Here is a 14,447-nt window from a genome sequence, read left to right as displayed (position 1 = left end):
TGAGGGAAGGAGGTTCTCACCCAAGATTTGACGGTACATGGCCCCGTCCATCGTCCCTTTGATGCGGTGAAGTTGTCCTGTCCCCTTAGCAGAAAAACCCCCCAAAGCATAATGTTTCCACCTCCATGTTTGATGGTGGGGATGGTGTTCTTGGGGTCATAGGCAGCATTCCTCCTCCTCCAAACATGGCGAGTTGAGTTGATGCCAAAAAGCTCAATTTTGGTCTCATCTGACCACAACACTGTCCTCTGAATCATTCGGATGTTCATTGGCAAACTTCAGACGGGCATGTATATGTGCTTTCTTGAGCAGGGGGACCTTGCGGGCGCTGCAGGATTTCAGTCCTTCACGGCATAGTGTGTTACCAATTGTTTTCTTGGTGACTATAGTCCCAGCTGCCTTGATATCATTGACAAGATCCTCCCGTGTAGTTCTGGGCTGATTCCTCACCGTTCTCATGATCAGTGCAACTCCACGAGGTGAGATCTTGCATGGAGCCCCAGGCCGAGGGAGTTTGACAGTTATTTTGTGTTTCTTCCATTTGCGAATAATCGCACCAACTGTTGTCACCTTCTCACCAAGCACCTTGGCGATGGTCTTGTAGTCCATTCCAGCCTTGTGTAGGTCTACAATCTTGTCCCTGACATCCTTGGAGAGCTCTTTGCTCTTGGCCATGGTGGAGAGTTTGGAATTTGATTGATTGATTGCTTCTGTGGACAGGTGTCTTTTATACAGGTACAAACTGAGATTAAGAGCACTCCCTTTAAGAGTGTGCTCCTAATCTCAGCTCGTTGCCTTTATAAAAGACACCTGGGAGCCAGAAATCTTTCTGATTGAGAGGGGGTCAAATATTTATTTCCCTCATTAAAATGCAAATCATTTTATAACATTTTTTACATGCGTTTTTCTGGATTTTTGTTGTTGTTATTCTGTCTCTCACTGTTCAAATAAACCTACCATTAAAATTATAGACTGATAATTTCTTTGTCAGTGGGCAAACATACAAAATCAGCAGGAGATCAAATACTTTTTTCCCCTCACTGTAACAACGGACAGGCATCTAAACCAAGACAAATGAGAGGAGAACTTGAAAAGTCTCCTCATATCACCCACCATGTTATATATAAGGCATAATGAGTCTGTCCCCAGAGAGCAGCCAGCTTAGCCAGCCACAGCAGAGAGGAGCGGAGAGCAGCCTAAACTACTCTGCAGATGAACACCACCGTTGAGAGATCAACACACTGCAAAAATACCAACACACTGCAAAAAATGATGCAGATCAATGCCAAAATTCATTACTCTTTTTTTTCCCAGTCAGTGGTTTGGTGCAGCCAGAGCCAACTTTATCCTGGTTCAGACCAAAGAAATAGAATTCTATTCTGTTTACCCAGGATAAATTATCATATTATTATGTATAACAGCTGTAAGTACTATCTAATTACACTACATCTGCCTAAGTGCTTACCAAGTACACTTGCCCATGTAAAGTTGGACCTTCCTGTGGATATCACCTCACCTCTGACCCCGTTTGATGCCCTCTTCCTCTGCCTCCAGCTCCAACTCCAGCTGGTTGACTGCGGCCTGTTGGGAAACCACATTACCAGCAAGAGACAGCAGTTCCTCTTCCACTGCAGTCAACCTGGTAGAGGGGGAGAGACATGGGGAGAGAAAGGGGATGAAGGGGTGAAATGTGTTGTTGGTGTTGAGATTGTGTGTGTGTGTGTGTGTGTGTGTGTGTGTGTGTGTGTGTGTGTGTGTGTGTGTGTGTGTGTGTGTGTGTGTGTGTGTGTGTGTGATATATATACACACAGTACCAGTCAAAAGTTTAAACCCACCTACTTATAACAGTTCTTTTTTTAAACTATTTTCTACATGGTAGAATAATAGTGAAGACATCAAAACTATGAAATAACACATATGGAATCATGAAATAATCAAAAAAAAGAGTTAAACAAATCAAAATATATTTTATATTTGAAATTCTTCAAAGTAGCCACCCATTGCCTAGATGACAGCTTTGCACACTCTTGCCATTCTCTCAACCAGCTTCACGAGGTAATCACCTGGAATGCATTTCAATTAACAGGTGTGCCTTGATAAAAGTTAATTTGTGGAATTTCTTTCCATAATGCGTTTGAGCCAAATCAGTTGTGTTGTGACAAAGTAGGGGTGGTATACAGAAGAACAGCTCAAATAAGCAAAGACATTACTTTAATCTGGACAATTTCAAGAACTTTAAAAGTTTCTTCAAGTGCAGTCGTAAAAACCATCAAGCGCTATGATTAAACTGGCTCTCATGAGGACCGCCACAGGAAAGGAAGACCCAGAGTTACCTCTGATACAGAGAATAGTTCATTAGAGTTACCAGCATCAGAAATTGCAGCCCAAATAAGTGCTTCACAGAGTTCAAGTAACAGACATCTCAACATCAACTGTTCAGAGGAGACTGCGTGAATCAGACGAATTGCTGGTCGAATTGCTGCAAAGAAACCACTACTAAAGGACACCAATAAGAAGAAGAGACTTGCTTGGGCCAAGAAACACGAGCAATGGACATTAGACCGGTGGAAATCTGTCCTTTGGTCTGATGAGTCCAAATTTGAGATGCAGAGTAAATTAACGGATGATCTCTGCATGTGTAGTTCCCACCGTGAAGCATGGAGGAGGAAGTGTGATGGTCCTTTGCTGGTGACACTGTCAGTAATTTATTTAGAATTCAAGGCACACTTAACCAGCATGGCTACCACAGTTTCTGCAGAGATACGCCATCCCATCTGGTTTGTGTTTAGTGGGACTACCATTTGTTTTTCAACGGACAATAACCTAACACACCTCCAGGCTGTGTAAGGGCTATTTGACCAAGAAGGAGAATGATGAGTGCTGCATCAGATGACCTGACCTCCACAATCACCCGACCTCAACCCAATTGAAAAAGCATTCCAGGTGAAGCTGATTGAGAGAACGCCAAGAATCTGCAAAGCTGTAATCAAGGCAAAGGGTGGCTACTTTGAAGAAGCTAAAATATTTGTTCATTTACTTAACACTTTTTTGGTTACTACATAATTCTATATGTGCAATTTCATAGCTTTGATGTCTTCATTATTATTATACAATGTAGAAAATAGTAAAAAATAAAGAAAAACCCTTGAATGAGTAGGTGTTCTAAAACTTTTGACCGGTAGAGTGAGTGAGTGTGTGTGTGTGTGTGTGTGTGTGTGTGTGTGTGTTAGTGTGTGTGTGTGTGTGTGTGTGTGTGTGTGTGTGTGTGTGTGTGTGTATGTATGTATATATACTGCTCAAAAAAATAAAGGGAACACTTCAACAACACATCCTAGATCTGAATGAAAGAAATAATCTTATTAAATACTTTTTTCTTTACATAGTTGAATGTGCTGACAACAAAATCACACAAAAATAATCAATGGAAATCCAATTTATCAACCCATGGAGGTCTGGATTTGGAGTCACACTCAAAATTAAAGTGGAAAACCACACTACAGGCTGATCCAACTTTGATGTAATGTCCTTAAAACAAGTCAAAATGAGGCTCAGTAGTGTGTGTGGCCTCCACGTGCCTGTATGACCTCCCTACAACGCCTGGGCATGCTCCTGATGAGGTGGCAGATGGTCTCCTGAGGGATCTCCTCCCAGACCTGGACTAAAGCATCCGCCAACTCCTGGACAGTCTGTGGTGCAACGTGGCGTTGGTGGATGGAGCGAGACATGATGTCCCAGATGTGCTCAATTGGATTCAGGTCTGGGGAACGGGCGGGCCAGTCCATAGCATCAATGCCTTCCTCTTGCAGGAAATGCTGACACACTCCAGCCACATGAGGTCTAGCATTGTCTTGCATTAGGAGGAACCCAGGGCCAACCGCACCAGCATATGGTCTCACAAGGGGTCTGAGGATCTCATCTCGGTACCTAATGGCAGTCAGGCTACCTCTGGCGAGCACATGGAGGGCTGTGCGGCCCCCCAAAGAAATGCCACCTCACACCAGGACTGACCCACCGCCAAACCGGTCATGCTGGAGGATGTTGCAGGCAGCAGAACGTTCTCCACGGCGTCTCCAGACTCTGTCACGTCTGTCACATGTGCTCAGTGTGAACCTGCTTTCATCTGTGAAGAGCACAGGGCGCCAGTGGTGAATTTGCCAATCTTGGTGTTCTCTGGCAAATGCCAAACGTCCTGCACGGTGTTGGGCTGTAAGCACAACCCCCACCTGTGGACGTCGGGCCCTCATACCACCCTCATGGAGTCTGTTTCTGACCGTTTGAGCAGACACATGCACATTTGTGGCCTGCTGGAGGTCATTTTGCAGGGCTCTGGCAGTGCTTCTCCTGCTCCTCCTTGCACAAAGGCGAAGGTAGCGGTCCTGCTGCTGGGTTGTTGCCCTCCTACGGCCTCCTCCACGTCTCCTGATGTACTGGCCTGTCTCCTGGTAGCGCCTCCATGCTCTGGACACTACGCTGACAGACACAGCAAACCTTCTTGCCACAGCTCGCATTGATGTGCCATCCTGGATGAGCTGCACTACCTGAGCCACTTGTGTGGGTTGTAGACGCCGTCTCATGCTACCACTAGAGTGAAAGCACCGCCAGCATTCAAAAGTGACCAAAACATCAGCCAGGAAGCATAGGAACTGAGAAGTGGTCTGTGGTCCCCACCTGCAGAACCACTCCTTTATTGGGGGTGTCTTGCTAATTGACTATAATTTCCACCTGTTGTCTATTCCATTTGCACAACAGCATATGAAATGTATTGTCAATCAGTGTTGCTTCCTAAGTGGACAGTTTGATTTCACAGAAGTGTGATTGACTTGGAGGTACATTGTGTTGTTTAAGTGTTCCCTATATATATATATATTTGTTATATTACAGACTTTTTCAAAAATGGATAAAAAAAAGTATCCTCATCAATCTAAACACAATACCCCATAATGACAAAGCAAAAACTGGTTTTTAGAAATGTTTGCTAATTTATAAAAAAATGTAAACAGAAATATCACAAGTATTCAGACCCTTAAAACCTCTTGCGACAACAATCCCGTAACCGGGACCGAGTTTAGTGAAAAATCAGAGTGCCATATGCAAAACCACAAATCTAATAATTTATTTTTCTCAAACATAGATACACTTCTCCTGAATCGAACCACGTTGTCCGATTTCAAAAAGGCTTTACAGTGAAAGCAAAAACATTAGATTATGTTGGGAGAGTACATCGACACACATAACCACACAGCCATTTTCAAAGCAACTACATGCATCACAAATACCCAAAACACAGCTAAATGCAGCACTAACCTTTGACGATCTTCATCAGATGACACTCCTAGGACATCATGATACACAATACATGCATTTTTTGGCTCGATAAAGTTCATATTTATATATAAAAACAGCATTTTACATTGGCGCGTTCAGAAAATATTTTACCTCATACTGAGGGTGAATCAGCGCCACAATTTACAAAAATACTTGTCATAAACGTTGATAAAATATTAAACTGTCATTCAAAGAATTATAGATGAACATCTCCTTTATGCTAACGCTGTGAAAGATTTCAAAAAAGCTTCACGAGGAAAGCACTGCAATAATCTGAGTACTGAGCTCAGAAAAATATACTAGGCAATACAGATAGCCGCCATTTTGGAGTCATCTAAAATCATAAATTGCATTAGAAATATTCCCTTACCTTTGATGATCTTCATCAGAAGGCACTTCCAGGAATCCCAGGTCCACAATAAATGTTGTTTTGTTCGATAAACTCCATAATTTATGTCCAAATAACTCCTTGTTGTTCGCGCGTTCAGTTCAGCTACTCCAAATGTAGGAAGCGCGCGGACAATGTCACAACGAAAAGTTAAAAAAAAGTTATATTTACGTTCGTTCAAACACGTCAAACGTTGTAAAACATCAATCTTTAGGGCCTTTAGAATGTGAAGATTCAGTAATATTTCAACCGGACAGTTCCTGTGTCTTGAAAAACGTTTTGGAACAGAGCTACCTCTCTCGTGAATGCGCGCCAATGAAGTGATGTCCTTCCCTGGGTGACCAACTTCCCAGCCTTCTCATTCGGTCTCTGTTCATCGTAGACGCCTCAAACAACTTTCTAAAGACTGTTGACATCTAGTGGAAGCCTTAGGAAGTGCACAATTATTACTACGTCACTGTGTGTTCAATAGGAAATGACTTGAAGAGAGCCCATGCATCCATATTTCCACTTCCTGGTAGGATTTCTCTCAGGTTTTTGCTTGCCATATGAGTTCTGTTATACTCACAGACATCATTCAAACAGTTTTAGAAACTTCAGAGTGTTTTCTATCCAAATCTACTAATAATATGCATATCCTAGCTTCCGAGTTTGAGTAGGAGGCAGTTTAATATGGGCACATATTTTTCCCGAAATTGTCAATACTGCCCCCTATCCCTAAAGGGCTGTAATCAGTACTCTGTTGAAGCACCTTTGGCAGCGATGACAGCCTTGAGTCTTCCTTGGTATGATGCTACAAGCTTGGCACACCTGTATTTAGGGAGTTTTTCCCATTCTTCTCAGCAGACCCTCTCAAGCTCTGTCAGGCTGGATGGGGAGAATAGGTCTCTCCAGAGATGTTCGATCGGGTTCAAGTCCGGGCTCTGGCTGGGCCACTGAAAGACATTCAGACGTGTCCCAAAGCCACTGCTGCGTTGTCTTGGCTGTGTGCTTAAGGTAGTTGTCCTGTTGGAAGGTGAACCTTCGCCTCAGTCAGAGGTCCTGAGCAGTCTGGAACAGGTTTTCATCAAGGATCTCTCAGTACTTTGCTCCGTTTATCTTTCCCTCAATCCTAACTAGTCTCCCAGTCCCTGCTGCTGAAAAACATCCCCACAGCTCGATGCTGCCACCATCATGCTTCAGGCCAAAGAGTTCAATCTTGGTTTCATCAGGCCAGACAATCTTGTTTCTCATGATCTGAGAGTCTTTAGGTGCCTTTTGGCAAACTCCAAGCGGGCTGTTATGTGCCTTTTACTGAGGAGTGGCTTCCGTCTGGCCATTCTACCATAAAGGCTTGATTGGTGGAGCGCTGCAGAGACTCCTTCTGGAGGGTTCTCCAATCTCCACAGAGGAACTCTGGAGCTCTGTCAGAGTGACCATCGGGTTCTTGGTCACCTCCCTGACCAAGGCCCTTATTCCCTGATTGCGCAGTTTGGCTGAGTGGCCAGCTTTCGGTCGAGTCTTGGTGGTTCCAAACTTCTTCCATTTAAGAATGATGGAGGCCACTGTTCTTGGGGACCTTCAAAGATGCAGAAATGTTTTTGTACCCTTCCCCAGATCTGTGCCTCGACACAATCCTGTCTCGGAGCTCTATGGACAATTTCTTCGACCTCATGGCTTGGTTTTTCTCTGACACGCACTGTCAACTGTGGGATCTTATACTGTATAGACAGGTGTGTGCCTTTCCAAATAATGTCCACAGGTGGAATCCAATCAAGTTGTAGAAATATCTCAAGCATGATCAATGGAAACAGGATGCACCTGATCTCAATTTCGAGTCTCATAGCAAAGGTTCTGAATACTTATGTAAATAAGGTATTTCTGTTTTTATAAATGTGCAAAAAATGATAAAAACCTGTTTTCACTGTGTCATTATGGGGTATTGTATGTAAATTGATGAGGGGAAAAAATAATGAATACATTTTAAAATAAGGCTGTATCTTAACAAAATGGGGAAAAGGTCAAGGGGTCTGAATACTTTTTGATTGCGCTGTTTCTGTGTGTGCGTATAAACTAACCTGTGTTGGATCCCCTCCACTGTAAGCTCATTTAGTTCCAGCTCTCCAGTCTTTAGTCGATCTGTGTTCTCCAGAAGACCAGAGTCAAACTCCACACACACCGGAACCTCCCCTACAGACCTGAACACACATGGTGAAACTTTTCAGCCTCTTGACTGCACTAAGATCAGAATATTTACATTTTAGTCATTTAGCAGATTCTCTTATCCAGAGCAACTTGCAGCTGAATACCTGTTCTGCTGGATGAAGCTCTCGTACTCTCTGTGTGGCTCTATGGCCTTCAGAGCAGTAGACATCTCCTCGTGGACAGATACTACCTCCTGTTGGAGCATACTCGACATGTCATAGTACTCCTGCAGGATCTCCTTCCTGGGTTACAGGGAAAAAGTTTAAGGTCAGGTAGAGAGGTCAGGGCAGTATAATTCAACCCTGGTCTGGGGACCCACTGGGTGTGCAGGCTTCTTCTAGCTCAGCACTAACGCACCTGCTTCATCTAATCAAAGGCTTGAAGATCCGTTATTAAATAGGTACAGTGCCTTCAGAAAGTATTCAGACCCCTTGACTTTTTCCACATTTGTTAGGTTACAGCCTTATTCTAAAATTGATTACATCATTTTTTCCCCTCATCAATCTACACACAATACCCCATAATGACAAAGCAACAACTGTTTAGACATTTTTTGCTAATTCATCAACAAAAAAAACGGAAATATTACATTTACATAAGTATTCAGACCCTTTACTCAGTACTTTGTTGAAGCACCTTTGGCAGCGGTTACAGGCTCAATCTTCTTGGGTATGACGCTACAAGCTTGGCACACCTGTATTTGGGGAGTTTCTCCCGTTCTTCTCAGCAGATCCTCTCAAGCTCTGTCAGGCTGGATGGGGAGTGTTTCTGCACAGCCATTTTCAGGTCTCTCCAGAGATGCTCGATTGGGTTCAAGGCCGGGCCACTAAAGGACATTCAGAGACTTGTCCCAAAGCCACTCCTGCGTTGTCTTGGCTGTGTGCTTAGGGTCGTTGTCCTGTTGGAAGGTGAACATTCACCCCAGTTTGAGATCCTGAGCTCTCTAGAGCACATTTTCATCAAGGATCTCTCTGTACTTTGATCCGTTCATCTTTTCCTCAATCCTGACTAGTTTCCCAGTCCCTGCTGCTGAAAAACATCCCCACAGCATGATGTTGCCACCACGCTTCACCGTAGGGATGGTGCCAGGTTTCCTCCAGACGTGACACTTGGCATTCAGACCAAAGAGTTCAATCTTGGTTTCATCAGACTAGAGAATCTTGTTTCTCATGGTCTGAGAGTCTTTAGGTGCCTTTTGGCAAATTCCAATCGGGCTGTCATGTGCCTTTTGCTGAGGAGTGGCTTCTGTCTGGCCACTCTACCATAAAGGCCTAATTGATGGAGTGCTGCAGAGTTGGTTGTCCTTCTGGAAGGTTCTCCAATCTCAACAGAGGAACTCTAGAGCTCTGTCAGAGTGACCATCGGGTTCTTGGTCACATTCCCGTTCAAGGCCCTTCTCCCCCGATTGCTCAGTTTGGACAGCACTAGGAAGAGTCTTGGCGGTTCCGAACTTCTTCCAATTAAGAATTATGGAGGCCACTGTGTTCTTGGGGACCTTCAATGCTGCATAAATGTTTTGGTAGCCTTCCCCAGATCTGTGCCAACACAATCCTGTCTCAGAGCTCTACGGACAATTCCTTCGACATCATGGCTTGGTTTTTGCTTTGACATGCACTGTCAACTGTGGAACCTTATATAGACAGGTGTGTGCCTTTCCAAATCATGTCCAATCATTTTAATTTACCACAGGTGGACTCCAATCAAGTTGTAGAAACATCAAGGAAGATCAATGGAAACAGGATGCACCTGAGCTCAATTTCGAGTCTCATAGCAAAGGGTCTGAATATTTATCTAAATAAGATATTTCAGTTTTTATTGTGCAAAAATGTATAAAAAACAGATTGCTGAGGAAATTGTTTTATTTAATCAATTTTAGAATAAGGCTGTAACGTAATAAAATGTAGAAAAAGTTAAGGGGTCTGAATATTTTCCGAAGGCACTGTATGTATAGTACTCGGCTGAAACAAAAGCCTGCACACCCTGTGGGTCTCCAGGGCCAGTATTGACTACATTACGTGGGTTTGGACAACAGCCAAAAACGATTATATCAAACTTCCCATGAGAGTGCTTGAATTCTTATCAAAAGGGAAGGATATTAGGTGAGATACAAAACCATGCAGTGTAACAATGGGATGACCATAGTCACAGTACTTTCCTTCCACGCTGGACACACACGCAATATGATCATCACTGACAGAGTTGTGCTTTCCCCTCACACACACACACTTACAGTACGAGTACCATCTCCTGCTGTAGCCTCTGTAGTGCCATGAGCAGGGCAGGTTGGGCCTGGCTGTAGTGGTGCTGATGGTACACCTGGGCTGCTCTGACTGACAGCACATACTCATTATGAAGCTCATGGAGCCTCAGAGTAGCCTTCACATAGCGCTCCCTCGCACGCTCACGCTCTTTATCTAAACAAACATAAGACACTATATATATATATATCAGTAGAACACACACAAATGTAGCATAGAATGGAAAAACAATACACATGACAAATAGTCACTACTAATATGATCAACTGTGTTAATTTGGTGAATCATTAGGACACCAGTTGTCTAAACAGAACTATCAGGAGGCAGGGTCGGAAATCCCGGGGGGGGTCAGGGGGGACACGACCCCCCCATCCTGGGAAAAATATGATTTGTCCCCCCCAATATATCACTGAAACATAACTATGTAACTTAAATAATATTAATAATACGCAATGAAAGCAATTGTGCTGATTATAGACACTTAATAGCGCGTTTTTAAGTTTCAAAAGATTGCGACCCCCCCACCCTTTGCCTCACAATGGTTTGATCCACTGCCATTTCCTTAGTTGGCAAGATAACAGAGGGGTCGTGTCTACTGTCTGAAAGGCACTCAATGCACGTAACTGACGTGAGGTTCATCCAGTCAATCGTGCACACACACTAGCTGAATATGCAGAGCTAGCGCGCAAATATTAACTATTAAGCTAGCTAGTACCTATTCCATTTATGTGGCATCGTCAAAGATGGAATCTTTGCTATCGTCAATTTATTCCAAGATCAGCATGCAGATGATGTAAGTCAAGATGTAAGTCAGATGAAATTCTAATGGAAATGTTTCACAATGATGTCATTAGGCAGAGCAGGCAACAGATGGCACACAGACAGCAGAGTTGGGGACAGATATGCAGGGACAGACTGGCAGAGACAGGGAGTCTCAGGTAAGTTTGTTGAGTCTTTGTTTGGCAACATTATGAAAGGTTCTCAATTTTTTTGACTTGTAAAATAGGAACATAATTGGAAAATGCCATGGATACCCCCACTCTCAACTTAAACTGGTGACTGAACTAAGATTTGTTAAAGGCAATGGTATTGCTGTTGTGATTAGTTGTGTAGTTTTGGGTACCGGTAGTTAGGAGTACGGCAAACACCTTATTTCTTTGGTTCCTCAATATACATTTACCATATTACAATGTAGGCTATGTGTTACAGCACTACTTTTGGTGTCCCCCTCAGGAATTGCTCTTGAGAAAATTTCATGTAATTGTCCCCTCCAAAGTTGATATCAGATTTTCGCCCCTGTCAGGAGGTAAAGAGCATCTGTTGTCCAGAATGTAATCCTTTCAGCCAGTCAAAGTGAGAGTATCTCTGTGCTGTTTGGAGAAATGAGACAGAGCCAGACAGAGTGAGCTTCCCCACCTTTACTGGCCTCCTGGTACTTCCTTTTTGCCTGCGCTGCATCCCTCACCAGCTGTCTGTAGCTGGCCTTCAGCCTCTCCAGCTCTGTCTGGGTCACCTGACAAATGGAAAGGGTATATTAGTGTTACCTCATCCAAACAAGGTGCATAAATTGAAGAACAAATGGGATGAGTAGAGAGATATTCAGCCACTCTCTGAGGACAATGAGAGTCCTCAAATACATTTCTACTCATCCTGTGATCTAACCACAGAGCACTGTCCTCAGAGAGGGAAAGGAGGGGAGATGGAGTGGAGATGATACTGTACAAACAAGTGATACGGGTGTGGTTTGTTAAAAGCGGGAGTGCCTTCACAATGCAAGGTTTTGTTTGACCCCAGCTTTGCCACCTCTTAGACAACACAGACAGACAAGAGAGAGGAGAAAGACCAGACAGGAAAGACCGGGACCCAGACCCTACAGGCCTGAGTCCCAACACCTCTCAACTCAGAGGTAGAAGCACACAGGAAGTCGGTGACGTCAGAGAGGCCCTGGTAACAGAAACTGGTTTGACTGCATTTTTTTACCCTTAACATTTCTATTAGCCACCATCTAAGGCAGTGGTCACCAACCTTTTCTGAGTCAAGATCACTTTCTGAGTCTAAATGCAAGTTGAGCATGCATGGTAAAAATACTGTTTAAACATGACTTTAAAAAGATAAGCCTACGTAACATTAACCAATTAAAAACAGTTCTGTAGCAATGATGTTTGTGCAGTAGGCTTGGATGGCCCAATACATTGTCACTGCATATTGGCTTTGCTTGAATTGCCCTGCCAATTATGTTCTTCTCAGACAATTTTGAAATTATATTTAAAAAATGTAGGTATATAATCACACTGGTAATAGATCATTTGTTGTAGTACTTGTAGGGCAGTGAGCTGAGTGAACATAATATTATTATATATTTTTTACTGGACTGATGGCCTGCATCTGATGGTCAGTCTGAGGAGAGGGAGGGAGCAGCAGTCCCTCCGCTTAGAAAAGAGGACAGTCTTCTAGCTGATGGCAAAACTCAAGTCACACTGCATTATTTCTGCCTCATGTACCAATTCATGTTGTTCTTCCTATGACCAGAGAAAGAGAAATATTCCTTGATATTAAAAAAGACACAAGCCGCTAATAATAACAACAATGCAAGCTTATCAAAAATTTGCTACACTCATTCATTGCAGCTGCAGTGCTGGTTGTAGCATGAGTGGAAGTAGGGAGAAAGTGTATTTTATGGCTTATAAAAAAGTGTTGAACAAAGTGTTGACAGTGCTGAATAACAACTTAAACAAGAACTTACTCATGAAAACAGCAGCTCTTTGCTGTACTCATTGAGTCTTCATAGTCATCGTTTTAAAAGTTTTACATTTCACGGTATCAACTTTTCTGTGAAGACGCCGGTGCACTTGATTTGCTCTCTAGGCCCGCCGGGTAGGCAGAGTTCTACCTTCAGACATGAAATGGTTCAAAATGGGAACACTTTGCCTTCCCGGGACTGGGTCTGCTAAATGAAGTGCACCTACTGCCAACAAATCTTAAAAAAATAGGAACAAGGCTTTATCGTAGTTTTATTTACAGAAATGTTTGGTGATCGACGAGGAATGCCTTGAGATCGACCGGTTGGTGACCACTGACCTAAGGTTAATTATAACTATTTTTGATTTTTTGATTTTTTAGGGGGTAGATCAGCTTTAATATTGCAGATAGATTGTGGCTTCCATCAATGTAATTGTCTGCATCATTTCCAATTTCTTCCTAAATACCTGCCTTTCTAGGGAGTTTTTCCTAGCCACCGTGCTTCTACATCTGCATTGCTTGCCATTTAGGATTTTTGGCTGGGTTTCTATATAGCACTTTGTGACATCGGCTGATGTAAAAAGGGTTTTATAAATACATTTGATTGATTGATTGATTTACGGACACAGTATATTTTACAATAGTTATCTTGTTTGTTTTTAATCCCATCCTTCAACTCCACTCAACCCCTCCCATCTATCTCTGAACACCATCCAGTTGATTTCTATTTGCCATATATTTTTCAACTGTGCTGTGACGTTTCACAAAAGTTCACAAAAGGTTAATTATACCTTGCACTACAAAAGTGCAGAGGATGTCTGCATTAGGCCTGTGACTTGTTTGTAGTGCACTGTACAAGGTACTAAGGCAAAACCTGACCCAGGAAATGTACAAACTGCAACCCATAAACCAGGAATTCATTAAAGATGAACACATAATTTGCTCGCCGTAATATGGTAATGATAGAAACCACGGAAAGGGCAAAAACTATTGTCATATTAAAGTCCCCGATGGCTTTTGTTCATCAAAATGCATTTGCTATGCAAGAGCAATTCTCAATTAGACAACAATGGCCAAACTCAGTTACAGCCCATTGGCTTTCATTTCAACTGAGTGCTGTCTGTTAATGAAGTTACAATAACTGTGCAGCTCTGCATCTCAAAAAGGAGCGCCTACTGCATATCCACACTGGTGAAAAGGGAATGCATTAAATTCACACATTTGTGATTAATTTAACTATTTCAAGCCCAAAGTTTAAAACAGCTTTCTTTGCAACCTATGCCATGATCTTCGTATTAAGCACATCATGTTACAGAGATTAGTACAAGGTGACCGTCTGTTTTGACTGTTTGTTTCAGGTGATAACAGTATTCCTAAGTAAGGTCTTTCGGCGCAATAAGCCTTAATAATAGTAATATTAATAGTCTTACAGTAATAGCCCTTTGTGCTACAGGATCTTTGATGATTGTTATTTGTACATTTCCTGTTTGACAAGATCAGTGGCAAAAGGCTCTACATAGAGATGTATACGGTCTCTAAAATAGAGTGGTAAC

General features: G+C 42.8%; 1 protein-coding gene across 1 annotated transcript in view; it reads right to left on the bottom strand.

The window, feature by feature from the left end:
* LOC106562249 (tyrosine-protein kinase Fes/Fps) overlaps positions 1 to 14,447 on the bottom strand; it is a 32,369-nt gene that overhangs the window by 12,507 nt on the left and 5,415 nt on the right. Inside the window, exons 4-8 of the mRNA XM_014127013.3 lie at positions 11,572 to 11,668; positions 10,128 to 10,311; positions 8,002 to 8,139; positions 7,771 to 7,890; positions 1,517 to 1,639 (exon numbers count right to left, since the gene is read on the bottom strand). Of these exons, the coding sequence (XP_013982488.1) occupies positions 1,517 to 1,639; positions 7,771 to 7,890; positions 8,002 to 8,139; positions 10,128 to 10,311; positions 11,572 to 11,668 (662 nt within the window). The remainder of the gene's footprint in view (positions 1 to 1,516; positions 1,640 to 7,770; positions 7,891 to 8,001; positions 8,140 to 10,127; positions 10,312 to 11,571; positions 11,669 to 14,447) is intronic.

This window comes from Salmo salar, chromosome 11 (genome assembly GCF_965601325.2).
Source record: "Salmo salar chromosome 11, fSalSal1, whole genome shotgun sequence".
Classification (NCBI taxonomy): domain Eukaryota; kingdom Metazoa; phylum Chordata; class Actinopteri; order Salmoniformes; family Salmonidae; genus Salmo; species Salmo salar.
The sequence above is the reverse complement of the archived record's forward strand: the minus strand, read 5'-3'. Positions and strand labels throughout refer to the sequence as shown.